This window comes from Hylobates moloch, unplaced genomic scaffold (assembly GCF_009828535.3).
Source record: "Hylobates moloch isolate HMO894 unplaced genomic scaffold, HMol_V3 SCAFFOLD_19, whole genome shotgun sequence".
NCBI lineage: Eukaryota > Metazoa > Chordata > Mammalia > Primates > Hylobatidae > Hylobates > Hylobates moloch.
In genome coordinates, this window is record NW_026652294.1 from 31,264,951 (window position 1) to 31,282,140 (window position 17,190).

Here is a 17,190-nt window from a genome sequence, read left to right on the forward strand (position 1 = left end):
CTGCTGTGCAAGGGGCCCTTCTACTGGGCGGACAGCTGCAAATGCTACTTGGGGAGGGGACACAGGGAGCCAACAGGAAGCGGTCCCGTCCCCACCAGGCACCTGCTCTGGCCCCCGCCCAGCCTGGCCTGCCTAGGCTTTGCCCTCTTGTGGGTCCACTGTCCATTCCTGATCTTCCCCAGGAACTCGGGGACACGTCAGCACTCGCACACAGGGACACGTTATTTTGGTCTTTCTGTGTCTTCTGCTTAATGGTTGCTCCCTGTGGTCAGGACACATGTCCCACTTATTGTCCTGGGCCCAGAGCCATCCCCACCCGTTCGCTGTCCTGCTGGGAACTGTCTGGCTCTGGGCGATATGAGGAGGGACTCACGGGAGCTGGGAGGGGTCTGAGTGCAGCTGTGGGGAAGCAGAGGCTGAGCTGGGCTGCGCAGCGTGGAGGTCCCGCCCGACCCTCCCTGCGGGTTGCTGAGCCTGAGCTCTGTAGCAGACAGCGTGGGCTCACCTCCTGCGCCACTGCTGCCACCAGCGGGGCTTAGGCCACACCACGGCCTTTCTGCCTCCGTTTCCCTGTCTGTAAAATGGAGTGAGAGCAGTGTCTGTCTCCTCATCTGTCTCAGTGGCACTTTTGGTAGTGAGGTTGGGGTGAGCCTGCTGCATGTGGCAGGTGCTGCTCAAACGGAAGTGTCCTGGAGGCAGGGCCGGAGGCGTGGGTGCTGGGCAGGGGCCGGGCACTTGCTATCCGAAGTGAACCTGGAGGCCTCTGCCACTTGGCTCTCTGGGCCGTGGGTCTGGCAAGGTCGGGGCCAGGAGGCCGCCCTGATGGTGCCTGTTGCTTTCAGGGCAGCGGGCGGCATGAGACGTGGGAACATGGGCCACCTCACGCGGATCGCCAATGCGGTGGTGCAGAACCTGGAGCGGGGCCCTGTGCAGACACACATCAGCGAGGTCATCCGAGGTGAGCCCCTAACCCGGTCATCCTTCTGCTGGTCGCAGGCACCATGGCTCCGAAGGAGCTGCCGCCTGAGGCTGCCCGTCAGCAGGTGCTGACTGCACTGACAGTGAGAGACCCCGTGGCCGCCTCTGTCCTCTCACTTCACACATCAGATCTCTCCTCATGGGAGCCTGGGTCTCATGTGTCAGTTCTGTTGGGCGGACTTCTGTGGAGGCCCTGCCAGGCGTCAGCGTGTGGCACGAGACAGTCCCTGCCGGGGGCAGTTGGTGACTCCGGAGCCGGCACTCAGAAGCCATTAGCGCCACCAGGCTCCTTGCAGCTCATGGAGCCCTGCCTGGCTAGGCTGTCCTGGCTGTGTGCTCTGCACTCAGGTGATTGGAGAGTCTCATTCTCACTCAGGTGTGAGATTTCGTAGCACAAGTCTCAGGGGAGCAGGTAGCAGCCTGTTTCTTAAGAACACCGTGGGTTAGGTGGGCACAGGCACAGCACATGTGTGGCAGAGGCGGGCCCAGCTGTGGCCCCTCCTCCCTATAACCGTGTAAGGTGAGGAAGCTCTGGATAGTCCTGCCCGCACCCCAGGACCATAGTGAGGGGTCTCCTGGGTTGGGCTCCATTAGCCCCTGGCAAGGTCAGGCCTGCCGGCTGCCATCACAAAGAATAAAAGCAGGGCAGGAGGAGCTTCCCTACATCCTGGAGGGCAAAGTAGACGGTGGAGGTGGAGGCCAGGGTCAGCTCCCCAGGGCAGGGGCAGTTTAGGGAGGCGAGGGGCAAGCAGGAAGCTCTTGGATCATTCCATACGATCTCCAGATTGTGAATCCTTCCAGGGCTCTGACCTCCCCAGAAAAACAGGCAGGACACGCGTCCAGGCCTGTAGGCTGCTGCTGAGTCTGGGCCTGTGAGGTGGGGGGAAGGAAGCTGGCTGCTTTCTCAGATTCTGTTCCACGGCTTCTGCGTTTCTGGGAGTTCCTCAGAATTTGCTTCCACACCAACAGACTTGGAACTCAGATGCCCACTGGGGTCTCAGTAGGGGCAGAAGTGCTCACCACCCTGCCCACAGGTGCTCAATCTCACTGTGGCCCCAGGCCCCTCCGGACATGCAGCTATGCTGCCTCCTTCCCATCCGGCAAAGCCCCTGCTTCAGGCCCTCAGACAGGCTGACCACAGTAGCAGCGCCCCATCCTCCTGGACCCAGGATGCACCTGCCGGAGCTCCTGGGTGCCCTGCGCCATCTGCACGGGGTCTCCCAGGGCTCACCAGGCAGCACTTCCCTTGCAGGGCTCCCTGCAGATTGTCGTGGCCGCTGGGAGAGCTTCGTGGAGGAGACGCTGACGGAGACGAACCGCAGGAACACTGTGGACCTGGTGAGGAGGCTCGGGGCTGCCCCATCGGGGCACGCACGGTGCTGGGACGCCGTCAGACGCTCCTGCCTTTGCCCTGAGGCAGAGGCCAAGGGAGGCACAAGGGCCGCACACCTGCCTGCTCCTCTTGACGCGGTGCCCCTGCATAGCGTGTCCTCCGGGCTGATGTCCGTAACAGAGACCCCATCCTGTGCCACACCCAGGGCTGGGTCTCTGAGGACCTCTGTGCAGAGCCGGTGTTGGCCTCAGGTCCCTTTCCTCCCACTCCAGGAGCTGTAGCTTGTTGGCAGAGGGCTCCTTTTGCCTGAGACCCACAACCTGCCCCCTGCACATGGAGGTTGGGCTGTCACGGGGCCTTGGCCTCACCTGGGCACCTCCTTACACAGCACGGCCTCCTGGGCCCAGAGATCTGATGAGTGACGTGCTGGGTGGGGTCTGGGAGCCCTGGGCTGGGCATGGTCCTGGGCGCTGGGCTGGGTGGGGTCTGGGGCGCTGGGCTGGCTCACACGCCCACCCCATCTGGCCTGTGTTTTAGGTGAGCACTCACCACCTTCACTCCTCGAGTGAGGACGAGGACATTGAGGGTGCTTTCCCTAACGAGCTGTCCCTTCAGCAGGTGAGGGCGTGGCCGGCACCCGCACCCTGCTGGGCCCTTCCCGGCACCTGTGTGCGCTGCGCTTGGTCCTCCAGACGAGTCTCTGATGGCATCTCACTAGCAAAGGGGAGAGGGGGCTCGTCTCCGAGCACGTACGGGGCGGGGTGGGTCTGAGGGGAGAACCCCAAAGTCACTCCACCTTGATGAGAGCACTGAGGACACAGCAGATGGACTTGAAAGTCAGAGAATATGGGGCGTATCTCAGACGTGACCGCAGCGAGCACGCAGCCTGAGTTTTGGTAGAATCATGAGCCCTGAACAGTCAGAGTTTACTGCCCACTTTTGCTGGAGGAGAAGCTCCTGAACAACTAGAGAGATTGTGGTTCCCACAGAGCAGCCTCCAGGCCTGAGGCCTCCTCCGTGACCGGCGTCTGTCCCTCCCTCCCTCCCTCCCAGGCCTTCTCCGACTACCAGATCCAGCAGATGACGGCCAACTTCGTGGATCAGTTTGGCTTCAATGACGAGGAGTTTGCAGACCAGGACGACAACATCAAGTGAGTCTACTTGGAACACCTCTGCAAGAGGCTCGGCTCTCCCCGCCGCTGAGGTCCCGTGGAGGCAGCCCCCTGAGGCCTTGCTGGGAGTGCGGCCTGATGTCCCCGGGAGACAGCAGGTGTTCCCAGTTGTGTGAGGGCACTGAGGCCCCCGATGAGCACCGGGGGAGGAGCGCTGAGGCCCCCGATGAGCACCGGGGGAGGAGCATTGAGACCATCCCCCTTGCTCTTGCAGCGCCCCGTTTGACAGGATCGCAGAGATCAACTTCAACATCGACGCTGATGAGGACAGTGTGAGCAAGCAGGGCTGTGTGGGGTGCGGCCACCCTTTTCCCAGGCAGCTCGGTTTGTCATGGGCCTGTGCGGTGGGGCTGGGAGAGGCCCCTCTGTGGAGCTCGGAACAGTCGCTTTCCTTGCCCCTCCCCATCCTCTCCTCCAGCCTGGGGCTCCCACATCCTGAACTAAGCCCCTCTGGGAGCCCTATGGGGAGAGTGGCTCCTGTCTTCCCCAGACCCTCTGGAAACTGACCTTGGCGTTTTACTCTGCAGCCCAGCGCAGCTCTGTTTGAGGCCTGCTGCAGCGACCGCATCCAGCCCTTTGATGACGATGAGGACGAGGACATCTGGGAGGACAGTGACACTCGCTGTGCCACCCGGGTGACGGCCAGAGCCAGGTGCAGGGCCTGCCCCATCCCCGCAAAGCCTCTACCGAGGAGGTTCAGCCCCCAGAACACCTGTCAGACGCCCAGACGCCCTGCTGTTTGTTAGCTGGCTTGCAGAGCAGCCACACCTGTCCTGCCAGCTCTGGGGCCCAATGCAGCGGGTGACCCTGAGGAGCCCAGAGCTGAGGCCTGGAGCAACTCGTGCTCCTCTCTTGAGACGATCTGTGCCCCGAGCCTGGGGCCGTCCCTGACCCTTAATGTAAGGCGTCCGTCCTGGGCCACCAGACATCTGACTCTGAATCTCCCCCAGGTTTGGAGCCCCCCATGCTTCAGAGAGTTGCTCAAAGAATGGCCCAGAGCGTGGAGGCCAGGACGGGAAGGCGAGCTTGGAAGCACACAGAGATGCACCTGGGGCAGCTGCCCCACCGGCCCCCGGGAAGAAGGAAGCCCCCCCTGTGGAGGGTGACTCAGAAGGTGGTGCTGGGGGCCAGGGGCCAGGGGTGTGGGTATCGGGGACAGGACATGGTACCCTGGCCTGGGTGTTGTGGGGGCTTCGTTTGGAGCTGAGGCATTTGGGGCTCACTGTGGCCCGGAGCCTGAATCCCCAGCTGTTTCCCAGCCGTCCTGAGTAGGGGTCTATGCTGCCCTGTGCCCGGCGCAAGGTGGTCTCCTGCCCCTGCCTCTCAGTTGTGGTCCCTCAGCCATGTCGCCAAGGCTGGTGGGTGGTGTCCACCTAGTCTCCATCGTCCACCCAGCCCCCACACAGTCGGCCACAGGCCTGACGCCCTCCCCAGCACAACAGCACAGGCCGCATGGCTGATGAGACCCCTCTCTTTACCCTGCCCTGGGGGCAGCACTGAGGCACTCAGGACTTTGGTAGAGGGGCAGGGATGTCTGTTAGGAGGTGCTGAGCTCTTAGCTGAGACTGACCGACAGAGCAAGGGTGACGCCCTGGGGAAGCAGGAACGTCCCAGATAGGAGGAAGGCACCCCATCCTCGAGGCCAGGGAGGGGCCAGTGGTGCTCGGTGAGCTGCCGGCTCTGTCGGTTGTGGTCCTGGGTAGGGCAGGGCAGTGGCATCACCTCCACACTGTCAGTGTCAGCCCTGCTGGAGGCCTGGGGGCCCTCGGGCACCTGACTGAGCCCCAGGTCACACGCCCCATGGATGTCGGCAGCTTGTCAGCACCTTCGAGCTGTCCCCTGTTGCTCCCTGAGGGGCTGATGGGCACTGCCTGGGCCTTCCTCCTGGAGCAGCCCCATCTTCCTGGCAACCTCTGTGGGGCCCCCGGGGCAGAGGCGCTGCCTCCCCTTTGCCTGCAGCACCCCAGGCCTGCCCATGCCTGACCACTGTGTCTCTCCCCCAGCAGGCACCATGTGGACGGCAGTGTTTGATGAGCCAGCGAACTCGACGCCCACAGCCCCAGGAGTGGTGAGGGATGTGGGTTCCAGTGTGTGGGCAGCTGGCACCTCAGCTCCAGAGGAGAAAGGCTGGGCCAAGTTCACCGACTTCCAGCCTTTCTGCTGGTAACAAATGCGCTGGCAGGAGGGGGCTGTGCCAGGAAGTGCCTGTCAGGGTCAGGAGGCGCCCGTCGCCCAAGACTGATCCTGTCCTCGTCCTTGTATGCAGCTCCGAGTCAGGGCCCAGGTGCAGCTCTCCGGTGGACACAGAAGGCAGCCATGCCGAGGGCAGCCGGAGCCAAGGCCCTGAGAAAGCCTGTGAGTAGGAGCAGTGAAGGTGGCACCCAGCCTTGCCCAGTTTCAGGCCTGAGGCCGGCTGGCCCCCCTCCTTGGGGGGCAGTGGGAGGAGGTGGCCAGGGTCCCGCATGCTGCTAGGTCTCTGGTGACACTGGGGTTTGATACAGCAGTGGGACTGGAGCAGCCACGTGCAGATGGGGAGGGCCCCAGAAGGGAGGCAGCAAGGCCGTCGGGCTGGCCCCGAGCCCGGTCTGAGTAGGTGGCACAGCTCAGGTCTGCACCCTGGGTTCCGGACAGCAGCACGGAGACCCTAGCATTGAGATGTGTGTGGGTGGGTTGTTGGCAGGAAGCCGTTCTGTGGCCTGATCAGAGCCCCTGGCCCCCAGCCCCCTAGTCAGGCTCAGAAGCTCCCCCAGATAAAGCTGAGAGCTCCAGGTGAGTGACAGCTGGCTCCCAACACTGGTGTACCAGGTTTTGGGGTTCTTTGGGCTTGAAGGAGCTGTGGCAGGACCATACGAGGCGGAGTGGGCCCCTCCCTGAGCCTCTGCGTCCTCCTGTGAGACCAGGGCACGTGTCCCTGTATCATGGGGGAGGCAACAGGGTTGTTTGTGTGGAGACCCCATGGCAGGTGTGTGAGCCTGTCTGCCTCATCATGTGGCTCCCACACAGGCACACGTGTGCAGGCAACAGGCTGCATGTGAGAGGGCACACGTATGGGGGCCCTATGGCTGGGGTGGCCACACCCTGTGGCCCCTCCTGCCTCACTGGACAGCACTGGCCTCCTCTTTTGCAGTCAGCCCGGCTTCTCCATGTGCCTGGAACGTGTGTGTCACCAGGAAGGCTCCCCTGCTGGCCTCTGACAGCAGCTCCTCTGGGGGCTCCGACAGCGAGGATGGCGACCAGAAGGCAGCGAGTGCCATGGATGCGGTGAGCAGGGGTCCCGGCCGGGAGGCCCCCCCGCTGCCCACAGCGGCCAGGACAGAGGAGGCTGTTGGCAGGTGTGTGGGGTGTGGCGGGGGCGGGCCTGCCGGGTGCATAGGGCGTGGCTTCCAGGCTCTGTCCCCAGGTCTCAGCTCCTCCGAGAGCAGGCTGAGGCCAGGCCAGGGGTCTTCTCCACACTGCTTCCCCCCTGGCCCTGTGACCCTTCAGAGGCTGGCTGGCTCAGGCTGCGGTGATGCCCATGCATTTAAATGGAGGCCGGATGGGAGGAGTGTGGGGCCTTCCTTCTTGGACAGAACATCTGGTGTTCTCTGTTGTGAGTGGTTAAGACAAGAAGACAGTCCCCCAGGGACTTGGGGGAGCAGCCCCTACCCCAGATCCCAGTTGGAGAGAAAAGCCCAGCTCTTGGGGCTCTGGGCCTGGCTGAGCCACCTGGGATCTGGGTACCCTGGTGGTCGGGGAGGGGCACAGACTCTAAGTCCGGCAGGCGAGCAGGCATCTGTGGGGCTCACGCAGACCTCGCCTGCTACTCCCCTTCCATGGGAGGCCTATGATTCCCAGACGTCTCGGAAGCCAGGACAGTAGGATGGGGGGTGGGGCCCTCAGGACTGCACTTGGGGCATCCAAACCCTGACTGAGAGTTGGAGGCAGCTTGCAGAGGCCCAGGCTCCCTTGAGCCCCCAAGAGCCATTCCTGGGGAGAGAGAGGAGAGGGAGGCGCTCCCTGTGAGGAGGTTGGAGTCTGGCCGGCCCCTCCAGCAAACTGAACCCCATCCATCCCCCCACAGGAAGAAGGTTCCTGGGATCCTTCAATAAACAGATACCTCTCTGGCCTCTGGGGTCAGGGGGTGGGTTAGCAGGAAGGCAGGACAGCTGGGGTGGATGCCAGGGCCAGGTAAACCTGAGGGGGAAGGTAGGACTGGGCTTGACATGGGGAGGAGGGCGCACCCAGCAAGGGCACAGCTGTGCAAAGACCCTGAGGCCTGAGCTCCCAGTAGGTCCAGGCAACAGTGGGGAAGTCCTTGGGCTGGATTCCTCTAGGAGGGGACAAGATGCCTTTCACATCTGGCGGTGCCTCCCAGTCAGTCCTGGCTCCATGGTTGTGAAGGGCCTGCCTGGAGCGGGGGGAGGGTGTCCCCCAGCCTCACCGCCCAGTGCAGCTCAGCCTGCATGCGTCCCACCTGTGCTGCCTTCCCCTCACATGTGGGGCAGGTCTCACACCTCAGAGGGCCCTGCTCACTGACCCCCAGCAGTCCTGGAGGGTCTGTGTGGTACTGGGGCTCCGGGCATCTCCCCCAGCCAAGCTGCAAGCTCAGCACCAGACTGGCTCTACCCACCCTGTTGACCGGCAGGCCCCGTCTGTGCTCACAGCTCCTCCCCTTGTTTGGCCACCCTTTCCTCAGGGTGTCTGCAGCAAGTGGGGGGCACAGCACGGGAAATGGGGCCAAGGCCACAGCAGTGGATGTCCCGATGCCGGAAGTCACTGGGAAGCCCAGGCCAGAGCCCCTCGGGTTGAAAGTCACAGAGTTCCTGCGTGGGCTTCATTCCTTCTTAAAGTTTAGTCACTGAAAAAAAATTTTTTTTTTTTGAGACGTAGTCTTGCTCTGTCTCCCCGGCTGGAGTACAGTGGCGCGATCTCAGCTCACTGCAACCTCCGCCTCCCGGGTTCACACCGTTCTCCTGCCTCAGCCTCCTGAGTAGCTGGGACTACAGGCGCCCATCACCACCACGCCCGGCTAATTTTTTGTATTTTTAGTAGAGATGGGGTTTCACCGCGTTAGCCAGGATGGTCTCGATCTCCTGACCTCGTGATCCGCCCGCCTCAGCCACCCAAAGTGCTGGGATTACAGGTGTGAGCCACCGCGCCCGGCCTAGTCACTGAAATTCTTAACAATCTTTACCCAGCCAGGCACAGTGGCTCACACCTGTAATCCCAGCACTTTGGGAGGCCGAGGTGGGCAGATCATGAGGTCAGGAGTTCGAGACCAGCCTGGCCAATATGGTGAAACCCGTCTCTACTAAAAATACAAAAATTAGACGGGCGTGGTGGCAGGAGCCTGTAGTCCCAGCTACTTGGGAGGCTGAGGCGGGAGAATCGCTTGAACCAGTGAGCTGAGATCATGCCACTGTACTCCGGCCTGTGCATCAGAGACAGACTGTCGGCAAAAACAAAACCAAAACAAACCTTTACCCACTTCTCCTAAACAATCCCTAAAAAACTGCTCTGAAAAGCAGGGAATATCATTGTGCAAAGTAAGTAGTTTTTTTCCACGGGGCTGTCTGCCTAAAACTTGGCACTTACAGCTCTGCCTGCACCGTCGTGATGGCCCAGCCTGCAGGTGAGCTTCCTCGCACCCCCGCCCTGCCTGAGCGCCCCTCCCTGAGTCAGACACAGTATCCTCGCCCTGCAGGAGGCCAGAGGGCCGGCCCGTCTGCTGCTCATGGCCAGGCTGGGCCTTGGGGTGCCTGGTCCCCTGCAGAGCAAGCCCCTTAGATGCCCGGCAGGATCCTCTCCCCGCTTCCGTCCCTCGGGAGGTTCCCCACACTGTGTCCAGTGTCAGGCCGAAGTTGAGATCACAGCACAGGAGCCTCTGGGGTCCTGGGAGAATGAGGCGCTTGATGAGGAGCAGGATCTGAGTGCTGCCTGGAAGGAGGTTTGAGGTCATCAATGGACAGGCAGCTGGTCCCAGTATTTGGAACTCGGGGCAGCAGAGCTGCCTAGCTGGGTACAACCTGGGCCACCCCACAAAGGGCAGGAGTGGGAGGGGCCAAAGATGGTGCTCCCAGGCCACCTGGACCTTTTTGTCCAGCTGGTCCCTTGGGCATGAGGCGGGGTGGCACTGAGGGTGGGGGTGCCCATAACCAGAGCCCGTGTTTGCCACACAGGGTCGGGTGTGCTGACAGCCGGCTGTTAAGCCCTGCCTGCACCACGCCAAAGGAAGTGACTGCTGCCCCAGCCGTGGCTGTGCCCCCCGAGGCTACTGTGGCCATCACCACAGCACTGAGCAAGGCTGGCCCTGCCATACCCACCCCAGCAGTCTCTTCTGCAGTGGCCACGGCGGTCCCCCTAGGGCCCATCATGGCAGTCACAGCAGCCCCAGCCATGGTGGCCACCCTGGGGACACTGACAAAGGACAGGTGAGCAGGTTGAGTGTGGGGGTAGAGGGTGTGGCCAGGGCCCGCAGCCCACACGGTTCCAACCCCACCCCATTCCTGCAGGAAGACAGATGCCCCGCCGGAAGGAGCTGCCTTAAATGGCCCAGTGTGATGCTGCTGCTGCCCGGCCATGGCCCGCCCTGGTCAGGCTGCATCCTTAATCGAGAAAACTACCTGGTGATGCAATCTTTTTTTTTTTAATTTAATTTAATTTTAAAATAAATGCTGCATTGGTAAAGCTGGCAGTTGAAACCAGTTGGACAGCCCAGCTTGCGTCTCTTCTGCCTGAGTGGGCCTCTCAGGTCACTCGTGTCCTGCTGGAGGACAGAGGGGCACTTCAGCCCCCCCCAAGGCCCAGAGCACAGCAATAAGGTCTGCCTGCAGGAGCTGGGGTGGGGGGTGGGGGCAGGACCCTGAGATGCCACCAGGACCTGATGGGCCAGGAATGGCGTGGACATGGAAGCTGTTTTTACAGATTTTTTTTTTTTTTTTTTTTTTTTAAGAATACAGAAGGAGCCAAGCTTTTTTGCACTTTGTATCCAGCTGCAAGCTCAGGGCAGAGTCAAGGGCCTGGGTTGGGAAGACCTGACTCACAGGAATGCATAATTGACCCTTGCAGCTGCCCAGTAGCCCTTGGAACTGGCACTGAACCAGGCTGCAAGATTTGACTGCCTTAAAAACACAAGGCCCTCTAGGCCTGGCAGGGATGTCCCTGTGCCCAGCACAGGGTGCCTGGCGGGGGAGACCACAGGTATGCAGGTGGGGGGACATGGCATTGGGGCTCGAAGACTGGTTTCTAGCACTACTGGTCACGGCCATGTCGTCCTAGAAGGGTCCAGAAGATTATTTTACGTTGAGTCCATTTTTAATGTTCTGATCACCTGACAGGGCACCCAAAACCCCCAACTCCCAATAAAAGCCGTGACGTTCGGACAAACCGCGTACTGTGAACCTTCCGGCCCCAAAGCCCCAGCCCGGCCAGGGGTGGGAGTGTCTCCTCCAGCACCTCTTTTGTGGCCCCCCCCACCCCCCAGGGTTATCCCCGTGTAATGGGTGGAGGTGGAACAGGCCACATCACAGCAGCAGGTCTCTATATCTGAGCAAATACTGAGCTTTTTCCGTTTGGGGGATGGGGGGAGCCACTTCACCTGACGCTCAAACACATCAACCCCAGGACTTCCTTTTGTGCCGGCTCCCCCTCCCGGAAGTCTGGGCCCCATCTTGTCCTCACTGGCTGAGTGGGAGGGGCAGGTGGAGACCAGACCGCCCCCACCAGGGAGCTTGTCTGAAAAATGACTCAAGGATCTCTTTCCACCACGGTTGGGGGTGGAGGGAACCCGCTCAGCTCCCCAGAGGCCGAGTCTCTGCCCCAGCTACACATTCAGTGCCTTGTTCTCGCCCCCTACCCTGTGCCTGGCATTTGTCCTCTCCCCCTACACATGTGGAACAGGGAGGGCGGGGTCCTTTCTCCCCTTACTCTGACCTGTGGGTTTTCCAGGTGCCGGGAACTTTGGTCAGGCTCCATCTGTCCGGCCTGAGGGAAGACCTGGCTGGTTTCAGTGGCTCAAGTGAGCCCACCCTCACGTCTCCCCCAGGTGTCCCACCACCACCTGTGGGGTGGGGGAGGTGGTGGGACCATGCTGGGCCTGACAGGGTCTAAGGCCATCCTTGGCTTCAACATCCCACCAGGGGAGGGTCTTGGCCCCCACCTGCCAGCACTGGGCCCCGCCTCTGCAGCTATCACCAGAACCTTCCCCTCACCCACACCTGCTGCCCACCTCCCACCTGAGGGATCCAGCCTCTAGCCGGCTCCCTGCCCCCCACCAGCCCCTCTGGCCAGGTCACCAGCTGCCACTCTCAGATGTTCTCTTGGCCTTTGCAGCGTCTACACCCCTCCCCACCTTCTGCTCCTGCACCCTTGGCCAGGCCTTGTCACAGGCAAGGACACAACAGCTCAGCAGGCGAAGCCCTGGGCCTGGTGGGACTCGGGTTTGAATAGGAAGAGCAGTGAGGGGCCACGGTGACACCAAGAACGGAGGGACCGGGGCCCTCTGAGACCCCAGGGAAAGGAGAGGACTTTGGGGCAGAATTCCCAAGAACTGAGAGGGTCCGTCCCCCATGGGCATTGGCCCCCTCACTGCCAGGTGCTGCTCACTGCCTGGCAGGAGCCAGATGTGGTCAACCTGCATTCCCCTGGGAGCCCACTGTCCATCCCCGCCCCCCCCCACCCCGCCTCCTGGGTCTGGCCTCCATTCCTTCAGCTCTGTTCTAACCAGAAACTGCCGTCCACCTCAAGTGTCCTCTGGACCTGCAACAGCCTTCTGGGGGCAAATGACCACCCACCCTTTCACCCCTAAGCCTCTGTGAGGTCAGCTTCTGCATCCCTTGGGTAGCGATGGGGGCTTCCTCTCCAGCCGTGCTGGCCCCTAGACCAGCCCTGAGGCCTGGAGGGAATCAAGGCCCCAGTGAAGCCTCCTGCTCAATCCGCCCCCAAAGCAAAGTCACTCCCAGGGACATGCAGGCGGAGCTGGGCGGACCCAGGCACCAGGAGAGGCTCACAAGAAAGATGCCAACCTCCCACCAGGTGGGCTTGGATAGGGGCAGATGGGACCCTCTGGGTAGGCCGAGAACAGGCAGCTGGGGTATGGGGAAGGCAGGCACAGGAGCGTGGCGTTAGTTCTCTCTTTATATAGACTCTGGTTCTAGAAACTTGCCTGCAGCCGCTGGCTGGACCAGCACACGCTGACGGGGCCGGACTATTTACAGGCCCATTGCGGGCTGTACCTTGGCCACCTCCCGGCACGGTGCTCAGCTGTGACGCCAAAATAAGTTAGGGCCGGCCGGGCGGGACGGGGCAGGGACGGGGGCTGTACACACAAGTGCTGGGGGCTCGGGGCCTCAATACTGTCGAGGGCCGGGGCTGTAAACATGGCCGGGGCGGCCCTGCCCACCCCTAGTGGTCGGTAACGACTGGAAGCAGAGCAGCCGGGCAGGGCTGGGAGGCTCAGGCGTCCGACAGGCAGCTCTGGATCCGGTCCACCCACTGCTGGGCCGAGGGCACGTCCTGGGCACAGAAGTTGTAAACGCGACGCGTTGTCTTCACCTGGGGAAGGGCGGGTTACTGACTCCACAGCCCCCACACCAGAGCCCCTCCCAGTCCCAAGCCCCAGCCAAGGCTCACGTCAAAGAAGGCCTTCTCGTCCACAGTCTTAGGGGCACCCATAGTGGGCGTGCCAGGTGCCACAGCCTCCACCTCCGCCAGGTCGATGACACCCTTGCACTCTGTGTCCACACGGTGGTCGTAGTAGCGCAGCTGAAGGAGGCCACAGAGTCAGCGTAGCCCCTTCCCCCACGAGTCCCCCCCACCACCTGATCACTCACCTGGTGCTTGGTCTTGTCCAACACGAACCAGCGGGCCTTCCAAGGCTTCATGAAGGCCCCCTTCTTGTACAGAGTGCCCTCGTAGGACCTGCATTTCCAGCAGAACCAGGGCCAGGCTGACTGTCATGGCCCAGCCAAGCCCAGGCCCCAGCAGTCGTCCCCACCTGCTGTCCCAGCCCAGGAGGTAAGACCAGGCTCCCTGTCCCCAGAACTGACCTAAGCCCAGAGCACTGGCCAGAGGGCCACAAAGAAGCCTCGGGGCTCCGAGCCCAGGAAGACTATGCCCAGAAAGGAGACGGTGAAGGGGCCTCACACCCCTCCAGACTCCAGGGAGCATCCCCACACCAGAGCCTCAGGGTCTTGGGAAAGCAGCCCCCTACACAGGGCAGGCGCCCTTACGAGGAAAGGGATGGCCGGGCAGGTAGATCTGTAGAAGCAGCCACAGCAGCAGCTGCCCGGGATGGATCCTGCCAGACTCCAGACTCACGGGGGCCTCACCAATGCCCTCTCTCTGCTCCTCCCTCAGCCACTGCAGGCTGTGGTCGGCTGCGGTCACCAGTTCGACACCCCAAACCCCTCCCAGTGGTGGCGTATACTTAGGCAAGCTCCTCAAAAGCACCCGCAATCTCCCACCAGAGGACTGACTGGGACCCCAGAACACCAGCTCAGAGATGTCCGTGTAGCAGTGGGAGGTGCCCTCATACCTGTTCTCACTCTCAGCTGTCTGGAACTGGCTGTACAGGGTGCTGGTGCTGCGGCGGGCAGCCTGGCGGGAGCCGGATGCGGTTGAGCCACTACTCTGGTCGCTGTCCAGGCTGAGGCTCAGGGTGGAGCCCACGGGCCCCTCCTGCAGGTATACACCCAGCGAGCGGCGGTGGTGGGGTGCGGTGGACACGAGGAGGGAGCTAGGGGTGCCCTGGAAACAGGAGGTTGGGACTTGGGTCAGAGCTGGACAGACTCCACTTTCTCCCAGCAACACGCCCACCGTGGACGCTCACACTGGCCCTCACTCACGCGTCCGTCTGGCCGGCCTTCGAGGCGCTGTGCAGCCTTCACCCGGTCCCAGGTGTCCTTCCAGCGCTCAGGGGGTCGGCCCAATTCTGTCTCCAGCCTCTGCAGCTCCTGGGGGAAGAATTAGTGAAAAGTTTATTCAGAAGGAAATATCCAGACTAGAGCATGAAAAGACAAAAGGATGGAAAATACAGGAAAGAGATACAACGGAAAGGCCTAACACGTGTGTAACTGGCCACAGGGGGAGGTGGCAAGAGGGAGGGAAGGAATATGCAAAATGAATATTTGGAGACAACAGTTGAAAAATTTCCCAAACTAGGCCGGGCGCGGTGGCTCACGCTTGTAATCCCAGCACTTTGGGAGGCCGAGGCGGGCGGATCACGAGGTCAGGAGATCGAGACCACGGTGAAACCCCGTCTCTACTAAAAATACAAAAAATTAGCCGGGCGTGGTGGCGGGCGCCTGTAGTCCCAGCTACTTGGAGAGGCTGAGGCAGGAGAATGGCATGAACCCGGGAGGCGGAGCTCGCAGTGAGCCGAGATTGCGCCACTGCACTCCAGCCTGGGTGACAGAGCGAGACTCTGTCTCAAAAAAATAAATAAAAATAAAAAATAAATTAAAAAAAAGAAAAATTTCCCAAACTAACCAGAGGCATCAAACAACATCATCAAGAAGCACTACAAACCCCAACAGGATAAGTTAAAAACACACACCCCGGCCAGGCACGGTGGCTCACGCCTCTAATCCCAGCACTTTGGGAGGCTGATCGCCTGAGGTCGGGAGTTTGAGACCAGCCTGACAAACATGGAGAAACCCCATCTCTACTAAAAATACAAAAAGTTAGCCCAGCATGGTGGCACACGCCTGTAGGAGAATCGCTTGAACCTGGGAGGCAGAGGCTGCAGCGAGCCGAGATCGCACCACTGCACACCAGCATGGGCAACAAGAGCAAAACTGCTTCTGAAAAGACCACACAATACTGATCTTTAACACTGCAGGGTCCACAATGTCCAGCTTACAATAAAAGATTAGAAAAGCAGAAAAATGGAGAGAAACATTAAAATAGACCCTGAAATGAAACAGGAGTTAGAACATACAGTAAATTCAAGAGAGTGATTTTAGGGCCAGGCGCAGTGGCTCACGCCTGTAATCCCAGCACTTTGGGTGGCCGAGGCGGGTGGATCACGAGGTCAGGAGTTCAAGACCAGCCTGGCCAAGATGGTGAAATCCCATCTCTACTAAAAATACAAAAATTAGCCGGATGCAGTGGCAGGCACCGGTAATCCCAACTACTCAGGAGGCTGAGGCAGGAGAATCGCTTGAACTCAGGGGGCAGAGGTTGCAGTGAGCTGAGATCGCGCCAGCGCCCTCCAGCCTGGGCGGCAAAGTGAGACTCCGTCTCAAAACACACACACACACCCCATAAAATGGGACAGAAAAACTGCTGAAAAACAAAGAGAAAAGTCCCAAAACCCGCCAGAAGAAAAAAAGACATGCTCTCTTTGAAAGAGCAACAATAAAACTGACGGCTGACTTCAAAAGAAACAGGAGGACAACTGTCAACTTCCAGCCATGACAGATCATTAGTCTGAGAACAGCCCTCCCTCCATATGCAAATGATGAAACTGGACAAGAAGGGGAAGCCGTTGTTTCCAGATGTCGGACGAGCAGCTTGAGAGACAGGAGCCTAAGACATGGGGCCACATAAGATGGGTCCCACAGTCACCTGTTTTCTGCCCAACCAGAGTGAAGGGAAGCAGGGCCAGAGCAACACACAGGAGCTTGCTGAGCCGAGGAGGCAGAGACGGGATGTCCAGGGGTGCTAGTGCAGGTGGGTCTGCAGGGCAGCCCACAGAGTGGAGGGAGCACCACAGCAAAGGGGCTCTAGAAATCTAGACAGAGCCCTCCTTGAGTCGTTGGCCAAATTAGGCTGCCATGCGCAAAGCAAGATGTCACAAGGCCTGGCAGAGAACAGCTACTAAGAAGCTATGACCTGTAATCCCAGCACTTTGGGAGGCCAATGCGGATGGATAACCTGAGGTCAGGAGTTCAAGACCAGCCTGGCCAAGATGGCGAAACCCTGTCTCTACTGAAAATACAAAAATTAGCCGGGCATGGTGGTGGGTGCCTGTAATCCCAGCTACTCGGGAGGCTGAGGCAGAATTGCTTGAACATGGGAAGTGGAGGCTGCAGTGAGCCGAGAGCGCACCACTGCACTCCAGCCTGGGAGACAAAGTGAGACTCTGCCTCACACACACACAAGAAGCTATGAGCTGAACCCAAATTCTAGAGGAATGCTGAAAGATACTGGACTTCCAAAAAGCCAGTGTGGCAAGACCTCACTGCAGACACAAAGACACAAAACTCCAACTGAAGCCCTGGAGAGGTCACACACCTTAGGCTGCTCTATCCCTGGAGCTTCTCTAGAGGTGCTGGCGAGCTGCCCAAACAAAGCTTAGAAACAAGCTTCAAACAGATCAAGCTGACCCACAAGCTCATTCCCTGCCTGCGAGAATAAAACCCAAGACTCTAAGCTTAAAGAAAGACAGCACAGGCAGGCACAGTGGCTCACACCTGTAAGCCCAGCACTTTGAGAGGCCGAGGAGGGAGAATCGCTTGACCCAAGGAGTGTGAGAACAGCTTGGGCAACATGGTAAGACCCCATCTTTATATATATTTTTAAGTTATAAATGTTTCAAGATTTAAAAAAAAGATGGACATAATGGTTTATCAGATGGGGAATCTCTACAATAAAAAGTGTTAAATTCATCAGATGGGGCCAGGAGTGGTGGCTCACGCCTGTAATCCCAGCACTTTAGGAGGCCAAGGTGAGAGCACTGCTTGGGCCCAGGAGTTTGAGACCTGCCTGGGTGACATAGGGAGACCC

At 60.2% G+C, this 17,190-nt stretch overlaps 2 protein-coding genes across 10 annotated transcripts in view; one reads left to right on the forward strand and one right to left on the reverse strand.

Annotated features, from left to right (window-relative positions):
* PPP6R2 (protein phosphatase 6 regulatory subunit 2) overlaps positions 1 to 10,409 on the forward strand; it is a 36,880-nt gene extending 26,471 nt beyond the window's left edge. The window contains exons 10-21 of one of the 4 annotated variants that reach the window (XM_032139207.2): positions 843 to 958; positions 2,231 to 2,316; positions 2,849 to 2,929; positions 3,365 to 3,462; positions 3,698 to 3,755; positions 4,011 to 4,135; positions 4,434 to 4,597; positions 5,487 to 5,646; positions 5,750 to 5,838; positions 6,611 to 6,815; positions 9,642 to 9,893; positions 9,975 to 10,409. In XM_032139207.2, the coding sequence (XP_031995098.1) occupies positions 843 to 958; positions 2,231 to 2,316; positions 2,849 to 2,929; positions 3,365 to 3,462; positions 3,698 to 3,755; positions 4,011 to 4,135; positions 4,434 to 4,597; positions 5,487 to 5,646; positions 5,750 to 5,838; positions 6,611 to 6,815; positions 9,642 to 9,893; positions 9,975 to 10,023 (1,483 nt within the window). In that variant the 3' untranslated portion in view covers positions 10,024 to 10,409. The remainder of the gene's footprint in view (positions 1 to 842; positions 959 to 2,230; positions 2,317 to 2,848; positions 2,930 to 3,364; positions 3,463 to 3,697; positions 3,756 to 4,010; positions 4,136 to 4,433; positions 4,598 to 5,486; positions 5,647 to 5,749; positions 5,839 to 6,610; positions 6,816 to 9,641; positions 9,894 to 9,974) is intronic. The other 3 variants (XM_032139209.2, XM_032139210.2, XM_032139211.2) reach the window with 3 other exon arrangements.
* Positions 10,410 to 12,583: 2,174 nt separating this feature from the next.
* Positions 12,584 to 17,190, reverse strand: part of SBF1 (SET binding factor 1) — a 27,336-nt gene continuing 22,729 nt past the window's right edge. For all 6 annotated transcript variants that reach the window (XM_032139195.2, XM_032139191.2, XM_032139193.2 and 3 more), the window contains 5 exons: positions 14,307 to 14,414; positions 13,997 to 14,208; positions 13,293 to 13,380; positions 13,093 to 13,224; positions 12,584 to 13,014 (listed from right to left, as the gene is read on the reverse strand). In XM_032139195.2, coding sequence (XP_031995086.1) covers positions 12,916 to 13,014; positions 13,093 to 13,224; positions 13,293 to 13,380; positions 13,997 to 14,208; positions 14,307 to 14,414 — 639 coding nt within the window. In that variant the 3' untranslated portion in view covers positions 12,584 to 12,915. The remainder of the gene's footprint in view (positions 13,015 to 13,092; positions 13,225 to 13,292; positions 13,381 to 13,996; positions 14,209 to 14,306; positions 14,415 to 17,190) is intronic.